Source organism: Vigna unguiculata, chromosome 3 (genome assembly GCF_037176805.1).
Source record: "Vigna unguiculata cultivar grain cowpea cultivar isolate G323 ecotype 2 chromosome 3, ASM3717680v1, whole genome shotgun sequence".
Classification (NCBI taxonomy): Eukaryota; Viridiplantae; Streptophyta; class Magnoliopsida; order Fabales; family Fabaceae; genus Vigna; species Vigna unguiculata.
In genome coordinates this window covers 61509732-61530987 of record NC_140794.1, presented here as the reverse complement: position 1 = coordinate 61530987, position 21256 = coordinate 61509732, and the positions used below count along the sequence as shown (strand labels likewise).

General features: G+C 31.5%; 1 protein-coding gene and 1 long non-coding RNA gene across 5 annotated transcripts; one reads left to right on the top strand and one right to left on the bottom strand.

The window, feature by feature from the left end:
* Positions 1-8956: 8956 nt before the first annotated feature.
* LOC114176218 (uncharacterized) lies at positions 8957-16514 on the top strand. 4 transcript variants are annotated; one of them, XM_028061177.2, is made up of 11 exons: positions 8959-9060; positions 9211-9317; positions 9426-9493; positions 9569-9634; positions 9737-9886; positions 10562-10738; positions 12397-12609; positions 12980-14670; positions 15184-15258; positions 15347-15416; positions 15757-16514. In XM_028061177.2, the coding sequence occupies exons 5-11, from the start codon at positions 9851-9853 to the stop codon at positions 16438-16440; spliced, it is 2946 nt and encodes a 981-aa protein (XP_027916978.1). In that variant the 5' UTR covers positions 8959-9060; positions 9211-9317; positions 9426-9493; positions 9569-9634; positions 9737-9850; the 3' UTR covers positions 16441-16514. The 4 variants fall into 4 exon arrangements, 3 of the variants coding, with proteins under 3 accessions (XP_027916976.1, XP_027916978.1, XP_085526700.1); XM_085670574.1 differs by having other exon boundaries at positions 8970-9106; positions 9569-9630; XR_003602979.2 differs by having other exon boundaries at positions 8957-9317; positions 9569-9630; positions 15347-15627; positions 15757-15964.
* Positions 16515-18824: 2310 nt separating this feature from the next.
* LOC114178420 (uncharacterized) lies at positions 18825-21203 on the bottom strand. The gene is made up of 2 exons (XR_003603321.2): positions 20307-21203; positions 18825-19163 (listed from the first exon to the last, which is right to left on the bottom strand). It is a non-coding gene; the product is annotated as an uncharacterized LOC114178420 (long non-coding RNA).
* Between the last annotated feature and the right edge of the window lie 53 nt (positions 21204-21256).

The window sequence follows — 21256 nt, the reverse complement described above, 5'->3', positions numbered from 1 at the left end:
AAAAAAGTTCAGATGTTAAATTAGATTTTTTTTTTAAATTTATTATATCTAATTATAATAATTTTTGAAAGTTGTTGTTCACTATCTTTGATCAGTGGATTCACATTAAATATTTAAAGTTTAATTGTATTTTTCTCATCTTCATCCCAAGTCTTCTTTTTGAAAAATAAATAATCAATTCTTTTACTCTTTATTATAATCTTTATAATATAAATTTTATTACTATTCACCTAATTAGAAAGAGGTAAATTTATCACTTTTAAGTGATACACAATATACAAATTTACCACATACAAGAAAAAAACATGTTACTTTAAAAAAAGTAGAGAATGAATTTATTCAACAGAAAAAATTAATCGGTCAAAAATGTTTATTAACTTCTCGATTCCACCTTAATGTAATTTTATTTTAAAAATGATACGAGATTAAGAGTGAAAATTAAAATAAAAAGGGAAAAAGAGAAAAGAAGTGAAAGTAAATAAGAAAGAAAAAAAAACTTTGTATGAAATTTAAAAAGAAATTAAAAAGTTAATATGAATAATATAATATATAAAAATAAATTTTAAATAAAAAAAATTGAATAAATAAAAAATGTGGGAACCGTCCCCTATATCATGTTCAAGGTCTGATATTGATTGTCATTATGTTTGTGTTTCATTATCTTAATTAAAAATTATTGAAGAGGTATTGTTCATTTTAAGATCGAAATTTTGTAATGATTTTGTCTTTAAAACTTTTAAGTAATATAAGACTTTTAGTAATATCAAAATCAAAAAAATATCATTTTTTTATGAAATTAAATTTATTATATTCTATCTCTATTTTCCTTTGGAGAAAGTAGTATCTGTGCTCACTACCTCAAATTTGTTCCATTAGAAATTGGGAAAGAAAAGTCAACCTATAAAACTCATCATTTTCACTCCAAAAATAACCTTTGCCTTTGTTGTTTTCAACCAACTTAAAACTAAGTTTCAAAAATTTAAATTCATTAACATATATACTCAACCAAAATAAATTACTTAAACATCAAATCTCAAGTTTTACCAAGTAAATGATGAATTTTGTGTGGAAGACATATTATCAATCTGAAAGAATTTATAGTAGGTACAAAGATAAATAAATGGATATATTTACCTCTTAAATTATTGCAAACACGAATAATTTAATTAAGACAAACGTTATTTTTTTCTTTACCTTAAGTTTTCCTATCATGAAAGGTATTTATACTTTGAAAGAAAATATATGGAGGAAAGAATAGGGAATGACAATATATCACTTAAAATAATCTAAACCTAACATACAAACACACCATAGCAAACTCGAACTCACATGGAAAATTTTCCACTATGCAAGTCTTAGTAGGAAGAAAAGAGCTTGAAATTTTAGGAAAAAAGAAATATCCCAAAAAAATGTTCTTACTGAATTATGTAAGTAAAATTTATAAGAAGTAAGAAAAAACTTTAGTTTTATATATATATATATCAAAATTCTTTGATTTAAAAAAATCAAAATTTGAAACATAAATATCATTATTTATTTTATTTTGAAACGTTTTCACCGGGACGGAAAAATACCAGCCCTTAAAAAAAAACCCAAAGATAATATTTTATTTGAAAATATATAGAGTACGAGGATAGTTTAGTATGATACGAAAGAAGAAGACTAACTATAAAAAAAAAACGTATAACAACAAATATATACGATTATAATAATTGTAATATAATAAGTGAATTTTTTTATAAATGTTTTGAATTTATTAAATATAATCTATAACGATATATAAAAATGATTTTTTCTTTTGTGTCTACATTTCAAAATACTAATTTTACCTTTTAAAATATAATTATTTATTAAATTTTTTAAAATTGACCATTATATTTACAAGTTTTTTATAAAATTGTTTATCTTTGCTTCTTCTTTTTTTCTCTATTTATCAACAATTATTCTCTCATATTTTCTTATATAATTCACTTTATTTTAATAAATATTATTTTATTTTATATATTAACTTAATTACATTACATTATCATCATTTACTAATATAATATCATACATATTAAAATGCGTACACACATGCGCGACACTAGTATATTTAATATTAGTTCACGAAAACATTTCATTTGTTATGTATAATTTTTAAATCACAAATTTTAACTTAAAACCTTTGATATTTTTTTATTCTCGACATCACACTTATTTTTACTATCATTTAACATGGCTCTTCATTACTATTCACTTTTTATTTCTTTTATAATATAAAAAATATTTTTTGTTAAGACTATTTTATTTTTATAAGAATTATTAAATGGTCGGAGTAAAAAAATCTTTTTCCTTCTATTTTTTCACTCGAACAAAACATGTAAACTTTAGAAGTCATCTTTGACCTTTTAAAAGTACGTGGATGTACTCGTTGTTGTTTTAGAATAGGGTGTTACATCATAGGTTGTCCTAACTTTTATGACATGTGTTTGTATTTATTGTTACCTTGTATTTGGATGAAAGATTTCCATAATGTCAAAAAATTAGAATACTTAGTAAATGAATTATCTTAATTTCTTAAACAATAGTCATGATGGAGTAATTTAAATATTTTTATTTTTATTTTTTTTTGTTTGGATAAAATAATTTAATTTTTATTTTACGGTGAACTCAACTTTATCTTCAGTTAGGGGTGACTCAGCTCAAAATCATTGTATGGATCTTCAACCTGAACTAACTAGACTCGACCTACGGTTCAAATTGACTTGAATCGACTTGCGATACAGGTCGATTAGACTTAACCTTTGGTCCAAACTGACTTAGTTTATAACCATCTCGTCTCGACCTTCGACCAGAGCTTACTTGGTTCGACCTCTAGACTAGACCGATTTAATTGTCATTCAGTGTTGATTTGACTCGATCTATGCATATTTTAGTTTTTAGGTATATGATTAACCTTGTATCGTAGAATGTGTAAAGTTTATGATAAAGATATTATATATCTTTTGCTTTTATTTATATTGATAGATATATCATATATTTAATTCTCTTTTATTATTATCAAATATTTTGTTTTAGTAGGTTTTAGTTTTCCCTTTATATGATGAGGTATTGTACTCTATATATTGAACAAAAGTTCTAATAAATCAATAAGTAAGCAAACTCTCTTTGAGTTGTTTTTCACCAAACATTTATTGTGCATTTATGTACGCATTCTTGTATGCATAATTTCTTCTTTCTCTCATGGCTTATACATATCTAACATGGTATTAGATTTAAATCGCCTTCAATGTTTTCTCCTTTCTTGTTGATTTCCTGCCATGGCCAATACTACATTATCCTCTTGTTCTCCCGCAAATCTCGTGCACCATAACCCATGTTTTGATCATCTCACAAACCCCGCCCATCCCCTGTTTCTTCATTTCGGTGAGAATCCTGCTCTTGTCTTGGTGTCGCCTCTTATTTTCGATAACAACTATCCGCAATGGCGACATGATATGCTCGTTGTGTTGGAAACCAAAAACAATAATTGTTTTGTTATCAGCACCCTTCCATGTCCACCTTTTAATGATCCCTTGCATGAAGCTTGGAAACACTGTAACAAGATGGTAATTTTGTGGCTCACTCGCTAAATGATGCTCGCTATTAAACAATCCGTTATGTGGATGGAGTTTGCGTCTGATATATGGATCGATCTTCTTCAACGGTTCTCTCATGGGGATAAGTTTCGCATTGTCGATTTACATGAGGAAATTTAGAGTTGTCGACAAGGTGATTCCACAATTTCTCAATATTCCACACGACTTCAGATCCTTTGGAAATAACTCTTTTTGTATTGCACAATTCTTGTCTGTACCTGTGCTTCTCCTTGCACATATGGCTTGATTTCTAAGATTCAAAAAGAGCATAATGATGATTGTGTCATCAAATTTCTTCGTGGCCTGAATGATGAATTCTCTCAAGTTCAGTCCCAAATTATGCTTATGGAACCTATGCCTATTATGGTGAAAACTTTATCTTTGATTCTTCAATAATAACGGGAATTTAAGGCTACTTTTCATTATAATTCTCAAGATTCTATGGCCAATATTGTCTTTCACGAGGGACATGATAAAAATTTTCGCAGTGGTTTCTCTGGCAATCGTAGACGAGGACGCTTTCCTCGGTCTGGTGGCCGTAATCCCAGATATTGTGACCATTTTCACCGAACCAATCACACCTATAATTCTTGTTAGATTAAGCATGGTCTACTTCAAGGCTCTAACCTACACACTAAAGTCCACCTCCTCCTTCCAAGCCCTCTACTCGTGCTAGTATGATTGATATCGTCTCCTCTACTATCGATCTGTGTTGGGAAGGATGACAAAGCTGAAGTTCAGTTTGGTTTCTCTAAAGAGCAGTATGAAGCTCTTCTCGCCTTGATCTAAAAATTTCAAAATGATTCTTCTCCCACAACTACTGTTATTCATCAATTTACTACCAAACCCACATATTTTGTTTTTCCTTTTTCTTATAGGATTTTAGATAGTGGTGCTACTGACCATATTTGTCCTTTTAAATCTTTATTTCAAAATCTCAAACCTATTTCTCCTATTTCTATATGATTACCAACCAAAATTCTGTCATTGTTAAATTCTCGAGTACCATTGTCTTGGCCAATCTTATCCTTAACAACACCCTTTTTGTTCCTAAATTTTCTGTTCAACTCATCTCTATTCCTAAATTGCTTAATTCTACTAATTATCTTATGGTTTTCTCTTAAAATACTTGTCTTATTATGCAGACAGATACCTTCCAGACAATTGGAACAATTAGAAAACATCAAGACATGTTTTATCTCTTAGATAGTTCTCAAGACAAACATAACTTGAGTATATCTGACACACATATTTCTTTACCACATTTTGCTCTCATTAATAATGTTAGTCCTTGTAACTTGTGGCATATGAAATGTGGTCATCCATCTAATAAAATTTTACAACTTCTTATTTCTGATCATTCTGATATTTTTTTCCTTATGTTATTGCTTGTGATGCTTGTGCTTTTGTCAACAAAAATGTCTGAAATATTCTTCCATCACTAGTAAATATCTTCAATTTTTTGAACTTATCCATGTTGATATTTAGGGCCTGATTTTAGTCTCTTCCATTGATGGATACAATTGTTTTTTTTTTTTACTATGGTTGATGATTATAACATATTTACTTGGTTTCTTTTTCTTTTTAAATAAAATTGAAGTCAAATCTCTTCTTCAAGACTTTATTAATTTGACAAAAAACCAGTTTTATTGCAAGCTTAAAAAAATACGTTTTGATAATGGCAAAAAGTTTCTTCTTAATGATTCTTATATTAGTAAGGGTATTTTTCATGAAACTTTTGTATTGCAACTCCTCAACAAAACGAGATTGTTGAGAGGAAGCTTCAACATCTCCTTAATGTGTGTCATGCTCTTCTTTTTCAAGCAAAAATACCAAACATTTTCTTGTTCTATTCCCTTAAATTGGTTGTTCATCTAATTAATAGGTTACCCACTCCCATCAATTTCCTTATGAATTGGTCAATTCTACTAAACCCGATTTTTCCAATCTAAAAGTTTTTTGTTGTTTGGTTTACGTCAGTTCTGCCATTACTGGAAGAACTAAATTGTATTCTCGAAGCTTAAAATGTGTTTTCCTTGGTTATGAATCTAGAACAAAAGGATATATTTTGTGTGATCTTCACTCAAAGTCTATTTTGTGACTAGGAATGTTAGCTTTCATGAAAATATTTTTCCTTTACTCATTCTCTTTGTCATCTGATACTCTAGTGCTTCAATTGATGATTCTCCTAACTGTGATATTAGTCTGTATGATTTTCTAGCTTTACCTGTTTCACATGCCACTAACCTTACTATGGACCTTGTTACTAACATTGTTTCTGATAATGCTGAAGTTTCACATGCCACTGACCTTACTACGGACCATGTCATTGAAGTTATTGATCTTGATCTTAGAACTTCTCATAGAGTGAAAAACAGGCCTTCATACTTATATCAATATTATTGTAGTGTTGCTTCCACTTCATGTTCTACTTTTTCCACACCTTATCCAATACATTCATTTTGTTTCTCATGATAATTGTTCTTTTGACCATACTGCTTTTTGTCATAATATTTCTGCCCAAGCTTAACTTTTCTCCTTTGAAGAAGTTGCTCAACATGACTACTGGAAACATGCTATGGATGCTGAGTTACATGCTCTTGATAGAAACTAAAATTGGACTTTAGTTCCTCCTCCTTCTAGCATCAAGCCAATTGGTTGTCGTTGGGTTTACAAAATCAAACATAAACCAGATGGCACAATTGATAGGTTTAAAGCATGGTTGATAGCTAAGGGTTTTACTCAAACCGAAGGGCTTGATTATTTCAAAACTTTATCTCCTATTGTCAAACCTACTACTGTTTGCATCCTTATAGCCTTGGCCACTACCACTGCTATTGATTGGATTATTCATCAGTTGGATGTTGATAATGCTTTCCTTTATAAAGACTTACATGAAGAGATCTGTATTAAGCCTCCACCTGACTTTCTCTTCCTTGGCCAAATCTTGTTTGTAAGCTTAAATAGTCTCTACATGGTTTAAAACAAATCAGTCGTAATTAGAATAAAAAATTAACTTCAGAGCTACTTCTTCTTGGTTACACACAAAGCTCTGCTAACCACTCTCTTGTTGTGAAGAAATTTGCCTCTGTTATTATTGTTTTATTGGTTTATGTCGATGATGTGGTTCTCAATGGCAATAACATTGTTGAAATTAATGTTATAGAAACTCATCTTCATTATAGATTTCATATTAAAGATCTTGGCCCTATCGAATATTTTTTGGGCCTTTAAGTTTCTTGTTCTCTTGATGAATTAGTTTTGAATAAAAGGAAATATTGTTTGGACCTCATTTCAGAGGCAAAAATGCTCTGATGTAAACCTGCACTAATGCCATCTGATCCTTCTATAAAACTTCATGCTGACAAGGAAGCTCTTCTACCAAATCCTTCTTCATTTCAGCATCTGATTGGACGATTACTTTACATGACTAACACCAAGCCTGATATTTCTTTTGCTGTCCAACAACTCAGTCAATTTGTTTCTTCTCTCGTGAACCACACATGCAACAGGTTTTACGAATCATTCGATACTTGAAAAATGCTCATAGATATGGTCTTTTGTATAAATCAAACACCTTTCTTCTTTCTTAAAATTCAGGCGTTTTCTGATTCTGATTGGGCAACATGTGCCACTACCCGAGGTTCTGTTTCTAAATATTGTGTTTTCTTAAGCACCTCTTTGGTTGCTTGGAAGTCTAAGAAATAAACCCTTGTTTCACGATCTTCTTTTGAGGCTGAGTATCGCGCCTTGGCATCCCTGACATGTGAACTACAATGGATTCAATACCTTCTTTAGGATTTGCATTTTTTTGTTCCCACTCCCTACATTGCTTTTTGTGACAACAATTCTTCTATTCACATTGTCAAGAATCTCACTTTTCATGAGAGAACCAAACATATAGAACTTGATTGCCACATTATTTGATAAAAGCTTGTTGATGACCTTATTCATCTTCTCCATGTTTCTTCTAGAAGTCAAGTCAACTTGCTGATATGTTTACTAAGTCCTTATATCCTTCTACTTTCCTGTTGCTACTTTCACGTTGGGCCTTTCCTATCTTCATGCCCACTTTGAGAGGGGTGATAAAGATATTATATGTATTCTGCTTTTATTTATATTGATAGAGATATCATATATTTGATTCTTTTTTATTATTATCAAATATTCTATTTTATTAGATTTTATTTTTCTCTTTATATGATGAGACATTGTATTCTATATATTAAACAAAAGTCGTAATATATCAATAAGTAAGCAGCCTCTTTCTGAATTGTTTTTCACCAAACATTTCTTGTGTGTTTCTATACGTATTTTTGTACGCATCATTTCTTCTTGCTTATACATATCTAACAATTTAATATTTTGTAATCCATGTCCATTACTTTTGTCATCGTAATGGAGTGCCTTTAAATAACATTACTTGCATAAGTTAAGATATTCACATAACATATACAAAATATTTTGTGAATTATGTATTTTATACTTTTTAGTTTAGTTCACCGATGGGGTCTACTTTTTGAGAAGTAAAATAACACTGGTTATAAGTATTGGAAAAGCAAAACCCATGTTACAACAAGTCATTTGTTATTAAAATAAGGATTAAATATGTTTTTAGTACCTTAACTTTCAGTGAATTTTAGAATTAGTCCATTTCGAAACTTTAGATCAATCTAGTCATTTATTTTTCGAAATACGTGGATTTAGTCTTTTAATCAATTTTATTAGGTTTATTTGATGTTTCGTACGCATTTCAAGATTGTATTTGAATTGTTTATACTTTTTGACCCATTTTTGCTTTAATGTTGAGTCAAATATTATTATGAAACACGCTTGAAATGTCAAATAAATTTAAAAAAGTTTAATTAAAATGACTAAATCTACGTATTTCGAAAGATGAATGACTAAGTTGGTCTAAAATTTCGAAATAAACTAATTCCAAAATTTACTGAAAGTTAAGGGACCAAAAACATATTTAACCCTTAAAATAAACTATTAAATGACAATATATGAAAAAAAATTAATCACTATATTAATTAATTTAAATATTTAATAATAAATTAAAATTTATTAATCTTTCAAATAATTTATACTATAAATAAAAAAATATTTAGAATCGTTTTTAAAATAACAATTCATATTAACTCGTCCAAAATTCTCAAATTATTTTTATTCATCAGTCATATTTTTTTACATAATTTAAGAAACAGATAATCAAATATCCATTTAAAAATATTTATTACATAGAACTACACACTTCATTTATATAATAAAAAACTAAAAATATCAATAAAAGAGGGTCAGTACCACATTTTTAAAGTACTTATTCTCTCAGAAGACTGATTATTCTGATAGCATTTTTCCCGCACGAGGGGTTTACCGCGAAACCGGGTTTTGGCGCGAAGGATTGGTTTCTGGCATCTTTCTCCGTCGCGCCGACGAGGTAGTGTGAGACTGCAACTGAGTTGTTTCTTCCTTCAGAAATCTTTGTAAGAAAACGATGTCAGAAGAGATTCAAGAAATCCGCAGTTTAATTTCTTCAAATGACAAGTTCAACAAATCCTCAGGCTATTCTTCCCTCTTGCAATTTCAGCAACATTCTTGCGTCAACGCTTCTTCGCTCCAATTCCTCGCTCACTCCGCCCAATCCATAATCTCCTCCATTGTTTCCGACATCGTCGACGACCACGACGAAGAAATGTGAGCACCAACTTCCACTTTCTCACCATTCAATCGTTTTGACTTCTTTCTTTGTTCTCTCTGTAGAATTAGGATTTCCATTAATTAATCTATTTACTTATCTGTCAGTGCCACTCAAGCGTTGAAGTGTTTGGGGTTCATGCTTTATCATCCATCCATTGTTTCCGTCCTTCGAGGTATCTAGTTTCGCTGTTGTTTTTCAATCTATCGATTTGGTTTTGTGCAAAGCTGATTTTTGCTTGCTTTTGCAGTGGATGATGTCAATTTGGTTCTGAGTACATTGCCCAAACTTATTACAACCACAAAATTAAAGGCTCGTATGATATTCTTTTTACTCTTGATTAGTGTTTTCAGTTTTAGTTGGGTTTTTATGTATTATGTTTAGTTGTTTACATAATCTGTCTTGACTGTTGCTACAGTCTGCTTGTAATTTAGGGGTATGGTGCTTGTCTGTCCAACAGTTGGATGCAACGTTTCTTGTTACTCACTTTCATTATTTGTTACGGGCAATTGTTCATGCCCTGGACAATCCCATGGGTTCTTTGTCCACAACATTTGAAGCTACGCAGGTACAGTTCCCTTTCTTTATTGTTGGTGCTTTACGAGGTCAAATAATATTTGAAATAACTTATATGTAGTTCCTTAGTTGTTTTTGCTGTTTCCCAATTAGTATATTTAAACTTCAATAATTCCATAATAAAAATTGTATTTAAAGTCACCACAGTTGCATGATTCACTAAGATGAAACTTTAATTTGTTTTATAGAATAGCTTTAAACGAACCTAAAGAACTGCTTTTAGGTTTTTGTCAAATAAAATTAGGAACAAAATAAACGAACTCCACACTTTTTAGTGATTTTAAAATGTTTATAGATCAACCAATTCCCCCTTGTGCTTTTCAACAATGCTTACCAAGTTGATGAGCATTTTTCCCTTAAAATATATTGCAGCGAGGATAAAAATAATCAGTGTTTTTACTCAGCGCTAAATATATATCTTGTCAGTATCACAAGTTACTACAACCTTGAAAACAAAACTGTGCCCTTGTACCTTATTTCAAATTTTTTAATGTTATATTAGCTTCTTGATCATTTTTTTCAAACACTCACTTAATAAGAGATGATGTTCTTTTATGCATGCCTGGTGATTTTAGTGGTCTGGTTCTCGTTGCATATTTATTCTTGAAAGTCGTCTTTAGGTTAGCAGTTTTCTAATGAAACTGATATTTTAACCTTTCAATTACAGGCTATAATGAAGCTATCAGGTCAACTAAGCGAGCAAATGAAAGGCTCATCCCATGTATGGGCTCCTCCAATATACAGAAGACTTCTCAGCACAGATAAAAGGGAGAGGGATGCCTCAGAAAGGTGCCTGTTGAAGATCAGATCCACAGTCATTCCTCCCTCTCTGGATCTTTCTAAGGTACCAAAACAATTTTGTGATTTCAATATAAAGTGATGGATTCGTACTCTAGTGGCATGGCCATGATTATATTATAGCTATTTAAGCTGTCAATACTACTGTTGCTTTTGTGCTTATGCAAAGGATGCCAAACTACAATGTTTTATCTTGGCAAGTTTGTCTCGTTGTGGGTAGTTGTAATCCCTGCAGCCTATATTTTAGGTGTGTACAAAAAATCCAAATATTGAAATTGAATTCATATCACTGATATAAATCACTTTAAGTCAATATTAATGGATCTGATTCAAATTCAAATCCATATCTTTGGGTTTTTAATTCACTCCAGTTAATTGGATTTGGATTTAAAAAGAACTAAGATCAATGTTCATCCTAAGAAATCCTTTGGTCAAGATAATTTTAAGCTGGTTTTGCCTGATATTTTTTTTACTCTATGCAAACTGTTTCTTTGGTTTAGAACATAGTTGGGGTGTTGATGAGTTGACCTTGGATGGGACATCTTTGGCACGGTTTCGGCCAATACGTCCTTAACTCAGCCTTGACCGAAGTATTATTGGTACCACCTCAGGTGGGCTTTTGTTGGCCAGGCCTCCATTGGGACATTATTGGCTCGGCCTCAACTGAAGCATCATTGACACAGTCTCATTGAAGATGTCCTCAACCTTGGCCAGGGTATCATTGACCTATTTACCTATAGCAAGCCTCTTTCAAAGCCTAAGAATGATCGTTGACAGTCTCATTCAAGGCGTCCTCAACCTTGACCTGGACATCATTGATTTATTTACCAATTAGAAAGCTCTTTTTAAAGTTTGTTAACATGACCTGAGTTATAGAAAAACCTATACCCGAGCAAATAAGCTGAATTAGGCCAACCAACTTATAAAGGCCTCTGGCTCTTGTTCATCAGATAAATTTGTATATTTCAAAAGACTGATATTAAAGGGAATAAGAAATTTTCTGCAAGGAAAAGTCATTATATTAAAATTAGATAGACGTATAGAGCATATATAAGTGCTCATCATATTTCCACATGATCAAAATATGTGAAAATTTTTTAATGTAAAAATAATTAAACAGTGAGAAAAAGTAACACAGGAAAAAAATGAAAAACTTCAATTAGAATCACCAAATACATGTATCTTTTTGTTGAGTCATCGTGCTAATAACACCTCTATATGATCACTCTCTTTCCCAAAATTACCAATTTAATTTTGAAAAATATCTTCTTTATTTAGTAAAAGAAAACCTAAATTAATTTAAATAAAACTGAAATTGAATCCATGAACTAAATTACCTGGTTTTGATGCCACTTCTATTCAAATTAAATGGATATGAATTTAAATTAATTTAAATCCAAATATAAATTATATTAAATAAATCATAATCAATTTTGTCCAACTAAATAGATTTGGATTTCAATCCAATCAATTTTATTGGATTTGGATTGGATGTAGATTAGTTTTATTTTTATTTATTTTTTAAATCTAATGCCCATCCGTACGATATTTTTATATAGATTATTTTATGGTAGTGCAAAATGGAAATAAAATTTGTATTGTCCGTGACATATCATGCTTGGTCTGTAAGGTTCACATAGTGGTTTGAAGTTTAAAGTCGTTGTCTTTGGTGTCATTGTCAACTTACCTTATTTTTTCCATTAGGTTATTATCAAAGATATGAAGATAAAATTGCTCAGTGGGATGAAGGTTTTGCTAGAAAATGGTATGAAGACGCAAGCTGTTTGTGCATGGGGATGGTTTGTCCGAATGCTTGGATCCCATGCTTTGAAGAGTAGGCACCTCGTTAATGATATGCTAAAAATTCCTGAACGTACATTTACAGATCTTGACCCTCAAGTTCAAATTGCTACGCTGGTATTATATGAGCTACTGGTTTGCTTTTATCTCATCCATGATTCACAAAGATGAACTATTATTTGGGGTGTAAACCTGTTCAATATTTAAAGGGACATGATAGAAAGTGGCTTAAAGAATTATGGTTGACATTCATGCTGTATTTGTTTTTGAGGAAATGAAAATAGAGAAGAATTAAGTTGAGAAAAGGGAAATAAATAAGAAATAAAATTGAATATTTAGTTTGATAGAGTAGAAATGAATTATTTTTTCTCTTCTCTCCCTCTCCATGCTCCCCCCTTCACTCTACCAATGCACAGAACACTTACTAGGTGTTAACGTCATTTACTTATTGTTGCTTATGTAACCCTTTCATGTACCTTATGGGCAGGTTGCTTGGGAAGGTCTTATTGACGCTCTTGTTCACGGTCCAATGTTGGTTTCTGAGAAAAACGCATCAGCAGAGGAGAATTCTCTATCAGGAAGGAAAATTTGTGATGATCAAGCAAATGGCCTTTCGAAAAGCATAAAGCTAATAATGACGCCACTGATTGGCATCATGTCCAGTAAATGTGATGTATCAGTTCATTCATCCTGCTTAAACACATGGTGTTATTTGCTGCATAAGCTTGATATCTCTGTCAATGAACCATCAATGATAAAAATAGTTTTAGAGCCTATACTTAAATCAATATTTCAGAATGGACCTGATAGCAAGAACATCTGCTTATGGAGCCTGGGCCTTGATCTGCTCACTGATAGTATTTCACAGAAGAGTAGGGAGGTCCTCTTCCAGTCAACTGGCCTGGTAAGCCACAGAAACTCTGAAAACGGACATTCTCAATCTGGAAAATGCTCTTGGAAGCAACACCAAATTAGATGGATGCCCTGGAATATTAATCAATTGGACTTTTATCTGAGTACGATTTTTCATGTTTTTCATCAAGCATCTCTGCCAACTGTCACTTATGATCATAGAAGTCATGTTTATGATGCAGCTTTGAAGTTATTTATACATACTCTGAAAGGAGTCAAACTGCATGTTGAAAGTCCATCTACTAATTATGGAGGTATTATGCAGTGCTTGACCTCATTAATAACATTCATCAAGAAAGTATGTGAAGATTCGTGCTCGGATGTTGGAGAAAATTATGATATTTATTGTACTTCCGTTCAGTTCGTAGATGCTATCACAAAGGAGTTAGGTCCTTCTATCTTGGGATCTCCTCTGTATAAAATTTCTTTAGATCTGAAGTACTTTGAAGACACGCAATCAGTTGATAATAATAAACATCTAAAATTTCTTAGTGTCACTAGTGTTTCTTATATGGATAAGGTTTCTCCATTGGTTTATTTGATAGCACTGTACTTCTACATGATGGTTCAGTTAACCATGAAATCCCATCAAACTGATCACGTATCACAAGGGATGTGTGAATATTTTAAATTTATGTTTTCTTCAAGTGATCCCCTGGAAGATCTCCTCACCAGCATTATTTTCTTGTATAGACACGTTCAACCAATTTACTTGAACATATGGGTAGCATTAGCTCAAGGTCTGAACTACTGTGTATCTGATCCAAACTGCAAGTCATTACAGGAAGCCTTGTCTGACAGCACTGTATATTCCTCCATATGCCATCTTTTAATTTACCCCATCCTGGCACTTTCTGAAGTTCCAAGAATGACCGTGACAGCTAGTGGCTCTTTGGACAAATATTTTGTATCACCAGAAAGAAAGCCGAGATTTGAACTGGTTATTCAGACGTGGAAAGCACTTCATGGATCTCTTTGTACTTTGTTCATTCGATGTTCATCAACCACCAATTTCTCTGGGGACCTGTGTTTGTTGTTAAGCAGCTACCTTGATGAAAATAGTGGCATGGTTGAGAGTGGTGCTGATTTTGACTTAACACGCAATGATGTGGATCTTGGTTTCCTTCATTTATCTGGCAATTTCTTGATTTGCATTCTAGAACAGATTCAGACTTTGGAATTAGTTTCTGAATTGGACAGAAGTAAATTTGACCGTGATAGGAAAATATTGTTCTGTATAACGAACTGCTTAAAATTTGTTACCAAGTAAGTTTCAACATGCTTTGTAAGGATATGATGAGCCTTTCTAGTTGTTTAATACGTGATTGCCATGTCTCTTTTTGATTGTGTGGGGTATCTGTTTCATATCTTCAGATGATAAAAGTTGAATGGTAGAAACAGTGCATCTTCAGAATGGATGTCTTTTATTAGCCTGACATTTCTATCGTTCTGTGTTGAGTTGGGGATGTAAAAGCAATATCACTGGCATTTCGACATATGCTAGTGTTTTTGTTTTAATTTTATAAATAGGCATCTATTCTATTTCTTGCGTGAAGTTATTAGCAATTTTAGATATTGTCATAACTTATTCAAGTAATTGACTTGCTAATTTGTATTTTGCTGCTTTACTTAGCTTGTATAAGTATTATTTTGATTGTAACACGACCTTTGAGTATTACCTAACCTACTCTAATTGCTGTAAATGGATGTGTCAAGCATGTGCAAAATGAAGATTCGTGTATCTAAGTTTCTACTGATAATTTTTATGTCACATTTCAGGTATATGAATTTATTGAGAACAAAAATGGTGCGAGACCCGGTGCCTGAACTGCCTGGATTTGTTGGGACCTCAAGGTAAGTAATATAAGTTGTCTCCTGTAATGCATTCTTTGTTGTTCAATTAGTAACTAACTCTACTTGACTTTCACTTCATAAATATCAGGCTATATTCTGCGTTGGCATGCTTTATTAGTTGCCTTCACGGGAAGCAAGATATTCTTCATTTTCTAAAGGTTGTTCCTTCTATTCCTACTTAGTTCGTTGAAGTAGCTTTTATGAAACATGTGTATTTACTTATATGCTGCAACTGGAAGGGTGAGGGTTTACTTCACTACTACTACTAATTAGTCCATGATAGAAGGTTCAACTCAGTTATGATACCGGCTAAAGAATAAAGAGTCTTATCACATTCTGTTTGCATTTTCATCCGAAAACTGCACAAAGGTGAATGCCTTAAAAACAATTAGTTTGTGCTGATGACTTTCATTATGCTTTATTATACCAAATTGACAATTACATGATAATTTTCGTTTCATCAAACTAGCCTTTAATATTCCTTATACTTTTCTGCAGATTGTTTCCTTCCCACTGCTTGAATGGCTATCAAATATGGGAATGCAGGATGATAAAACAAACAACCAACTCCAACTTCTATGGACCGAAATTCTAAGCTGCTTAAGAAGAAGTCAACCTCCTATAAACTTTGGTTCCGCTTTGCTCAAACTTCATGAACCTCTATTGGAAAAAACTCTCAATCACCCATATCCCTCTATTTCAGAACCAACCATCAACTTTTGGAATTCTACATTTGGTGAGCAAATTATTTTGGATTTCCCCTCGAATCTTCTTTGTGTCTTGGACAGGTTATCCAGAAATGGAAGATTAAAGCTCCAGAAGAGAAGCCTACCATGTCTTGAGAAATGTCAATCTCCTGAGGAAGCCATTGATGCTCCACAGGGATATAAGGTCTCTGCCAAACATAACAGCACTTCTAAGAGGGTGGAACTAGTGTTGGATACACTACAAGAGGCACCTCCTTTAAGTTGTAAAAAGAGGAGGCTAGAGCTGACCGAACATCAAAGGGAAGTTAGGCGAGCTCAGCTAGGAAGGGAGAGGGATACTGGAGGACATGGCCCAGGTATTAGAACTTACACTAGTGCTGACTTTACACAAGGTAACGATGATTCGCAAGAAAGCCAGGAGGAGATAGTAAGAGATCCTGAAGCTATATTGCAGATGCTGCTAAAAACTATTTGACTTGCTTTGAATGCTGCTTATAGATGGTATTATACATCGAAGCCTGAATTATTATCAGGTGAAATTTATTTTAACCTGTCTTGATTACCAAATTCTAAATCGCAAAATATTTAGGAATGTCAAAATATAATAACTTCTAGTAACTAATCAATTACATATGTGGGAGTTAGGCTATTCACCACTCCGAGGGATCAGTTTTCTTATATTTACATATCTATACCGAGTAGTTGGCTTTAAAGACCGATGAAGGAAATGTTATTATATCAACTAAAATTAATTTAACAATTTGTTTTTATCGATCGAAAAACACATCACGTACTAGAAAAAAAATGCATGAAATTAGTTTAATTAATGTCATAACTAAGAATTTTTTCATTCTAAGAATTGTAATTCTAAAACTTACGCGTTATAAAAATGTTGTATTACAAGATTATTATATTAAACAACATAAAGGAAAATTATTGATCACAAAAATAAAATAACATTATTATATTAAATATTTCTATCAAAATATGTTCAATTTACAAAGATATAATAATAACATCCACATGATATTTTGATTATCCATTAATATATTTTATGAGATGTATGATAATATTTATGTGATATAAATACAATCTACTCATAATTGGGGATGACAAAAAAATTTGTACTTGCGGGTATTCGCGGATAAAACCCGCAACGGGTAGGAAATGAATATTAAAAATGGATACCCGTTACCCGTGGGTATGAGTATTTTTGATACCCGTATGTTAATGGGGCGGGTACGGGTATCATAGTACCCGCTAAACTTTACCTTATATATATATATATATATATATATATATATATATATATATATATATATATATTAGTAAACAACATTTTGAGTTTTCATCCAATAATGGTGGTCAGATTCTTACTTCACGAATGAGTAAATTACTTCCATATATTGTGGAGGTATTGATGTGTCTCTAAGACTGGTTATGGACCAACATGGAAGGTAATGAAATTAATACTTTTACTTAGATATTTTAATTAAGTGATTGTTAGAAATTTTTACTCAACTTCTTATGTTCTAAGGCTCTTCTAGATTAAAATTGGACAACATGAAACTTTATACAATGTTGCAAGAGGTGGACATTGATGAAGTTAGTAATTTCTTTAATATTTTATTCAAAAATAAACTACAATATAAATTAGTAGTGATTTTTTATTTGTTTGTTTTTCTAGAATCAATCGGAGAAAGGGGACTTGTTGATCTAAGCACTAATTATGGTTAAATATTTATTTTTTTAAATATTTTTGTAAATACCCGCGGATACTCGCGGATATGAAAAAAATATACGGGTACCCGCATAACAGATACCCGACGGATATGGGTACGGGTACGAGGGAGCTACTACCTGTACCCTACTCGTCCCGTTGACATCCTTACTCATAACTAACAATATGTATGTATCATGTATTATGTCTGTTTTATACTATGTATATCAGTATGTCTCCAAAAACATATTATCACAAGCATTACATTATCTTATAATTATCTTTATTTACAAATAATGCTCTTTTTACTTAAGCGTTAGAATCTTTGCCTATTATTATATTAAATATTTTTATATTGTATAACTTTATTTTAAAAATAATATAACATTACAATTCATAAAAAATAAATTAAAAACCCTATGATGGAGATATCATTATATGATTATTTAATGTCCCTTGACATGTCTTTTGGCTATGGCCAGGTATAAGTTACCATTATCTCTCTCACGACTCTAGGCTTATCCACAATTCCACAACCATCAATCAATCCATGAGGTCCTAAATGAAAGTTTTGGACCACAAAAGAAAATTATTTTACGTTCAAGATAGCAACATTTTATTTTAATGAAATTAAATTAATTTTAAAGAACTTAATCCCCTGTATTCCTCTATCTTAAATTTGTTGTGAGCCTCTTTCAGAAAAAAAAAAAAAAACTGGTAAAAATTGGAGGAGCATTTGAATATTAAAGGTCCAAAGAAAAAAAAGAATTTTTGACACCACAAACAATGCTAGTTTATATTTATTCCATTTTTATAAGGAAAATTGCATATTAAAATATTTATTTCACTGGTTTTATAATGTAAAAAATGATATAAAATCTCATTAGTGATGATTGTAATAAAGTTATGCATAAATATCATTTAGCCAGGGAATAGTCCAATTATGAGTCAGAAGTCTCACTTGGATAAAATAGACAAAGTTAAACACTATATAAGAATAAAGTCTTATAACACCATTACCTTAAAGTTAAAAGTGGTGTTAAATGTCTTATATGTGTAAGACTAATGTCATATATATCTAGAACCATAGTCTCTCAATAACCATAACTCATATGATAAAATATAAACCCAATTAGTGGTATCAGAACCATAACTCATGTGATAAAATATAAACCCATCAAAAGTCACATGGATCCAATCGGTCAATATTACATTACTGTTTTATCACATGGATCCAATCCAAGGTCCAAAAGACCTATAAATACATATAGTATTCCCAAGTAATATAGACACTCTCTCATACTCATTCTCTCTTAATCTAAAGATTCAAACTCTCTTACTAACCTGAGCGTCGAATAGTCTTTTGCAGGTAGATATTTTCCCTGTGTTCCAGCCCTTAGGAGCTTACATTAGGATTCTTCAATCCATTCAAATATTGTCACATGTCCAAAGGTCCACACGTTGAATTTCACTAAGAACTATAGATAAACATTAACGGTGAATAATAGAGACAAATAAGTGAAATGGGTTAAGATAAATAAAGAATAACGACTATAAATGATGAAGATAAAATAGAAAAAGATGCACCACCGTCATGACCTATTTAAGAGTGTCTAGGTTATGCTAACTGTAAGTAAATGACAAACAAACATAAGAAGAGTTAAAATATTTTACTGGATTTGTTGTTGTTATTTCCTGTAGAGCATTAAAATACTTTGATATTGGTACTTTAAAAATCTTCTTAAATTTTAAAACATCAAAATTAGCATCCATCAATTTATTTTAAGAAACAATACAAAACAAAAAAGAACTCGAGAAAATTCAAATTCACATAAAAATGTGTCTTAGATTTATCTTGAGTAACTCATGAAAAATATTATCTAACCTATATAAAAGTATGTTAATTTGAATTGAATCAAATTTGATTCAATCATAAATAAAGTCAATATAATTTAAAATCTGATTAAGTCATCAAATAACCAACTCAATTAACCAACTCAATGAATACTTTTGTTTTAGATATAAAGTTGAAAATGTTGTAATTAATGCAATAGAAAAGTTCTAACAATGATACCTTTAACCTGTATTTTTTTTTTCCTGACCCGTGATTAGAATTAACCTAATCAAGACTCAATCACTTTTAATTTTAATTACTAACTTGTTTAAGCTAACTAAATGTTAGGTTTCAGAGTCATCGACCGACTGACTCAACCACATAATTTGTATAAAAAACCTAGGTAAAATTTTGTGTACCAATCAATTGACATCAACTGAGGAGGCCGTTCGATGTTGTCGAACAACCCACATTGTAGTTCCCATTTAAGCCAAGGGTGGTGAGAAACTGGGTAAGATGTTGTCGGACACTCAATACTATATCTAAAAATCTTCTTCAGAAGTAATCTCCACAATTGATTTTTGTTAAGTTGATTGATCGAATTGATCTTTGTCGACAGACCCATGACTGACCCATACAGAACAACTCTTGTACTAAGTTATTTTGAGAATTTATTATTAAAAATATAAGATTTCAACAAGAACCAAATAAATATATTGTGTGCGGACAATATATAAACTCTTTAAAAGAAAAAAAACAGTGGATTAGAAAATGAAAGAGTAAGTACCTTGCATCTAGTTATTTTCTACACTGTCTCCCACATCCATTGATCCTTGAAGTAGAATATGTAGAAATGGCTTGAACCTACTCTCATCAACAAGCCACAAAATCTTATCCTCCCTGGCAAATCCAACATGCAGGAATAATTTATTCAAATGATTGAGTAAAAAAAAATCATAACAAAATCGAAAGCCCGTTTTATATAACTAAAAACGATGAAATGGTTTAGTGAGTGTGGAACTTGTGCCCGTATCCAATATCCAACCACTAGCCACTTGGCCAAGTGGATGGACCTTTTCCATCTTCCCAAGTTATTTGCAATTATGTTCTGCAAAATCACGTCAGTTCCACCTAGCTAAACTATGATAATGTACTTTTTTAAATCCAAAATACGTAACAATCAATGGGCTCTCGTGACGTACATACTCCAATTATGGACACTGAGCCAATAGGAATTGGTCACTTACAATCATTTTTTTCCAATAATAGGAGTATATGGGAACTTATGTCAAATTAGTGTGTTAAATTAAACCTAATAGCTTGACTACCACGACAAGACAAGAAAATTTAAAAACCAATTATAAAATTCTTATACTTAACCCATAAATTAAACACTAACATATCAGGCCAAGTAACGCGGTTGTGTATTTGAGCTTCACAATACAAAGGGTAGGCGTAAACAACAGAGATGAATAGCCCTAAAAACCATTTTCTTTTGGAAATTTTAGTTTTACCCAACGAAAATCGCACAGGTGTGCAACATAAGAAACATCGTGTCGTATCACGTTTTCCAGTTTTACTTGGTTTTATTTATTTCTTAATTATTAAGTGGTATTGTGAGGGCGTGGATCCAACGTGGCGACCCCATCCAATGTCAAAAAAGAGCAAGTTGGACCAGCTACAGTTATTTTGTTTTTCTGTTTTTTTTTTTTTTTTTTGCAAAAAGATATTATATTA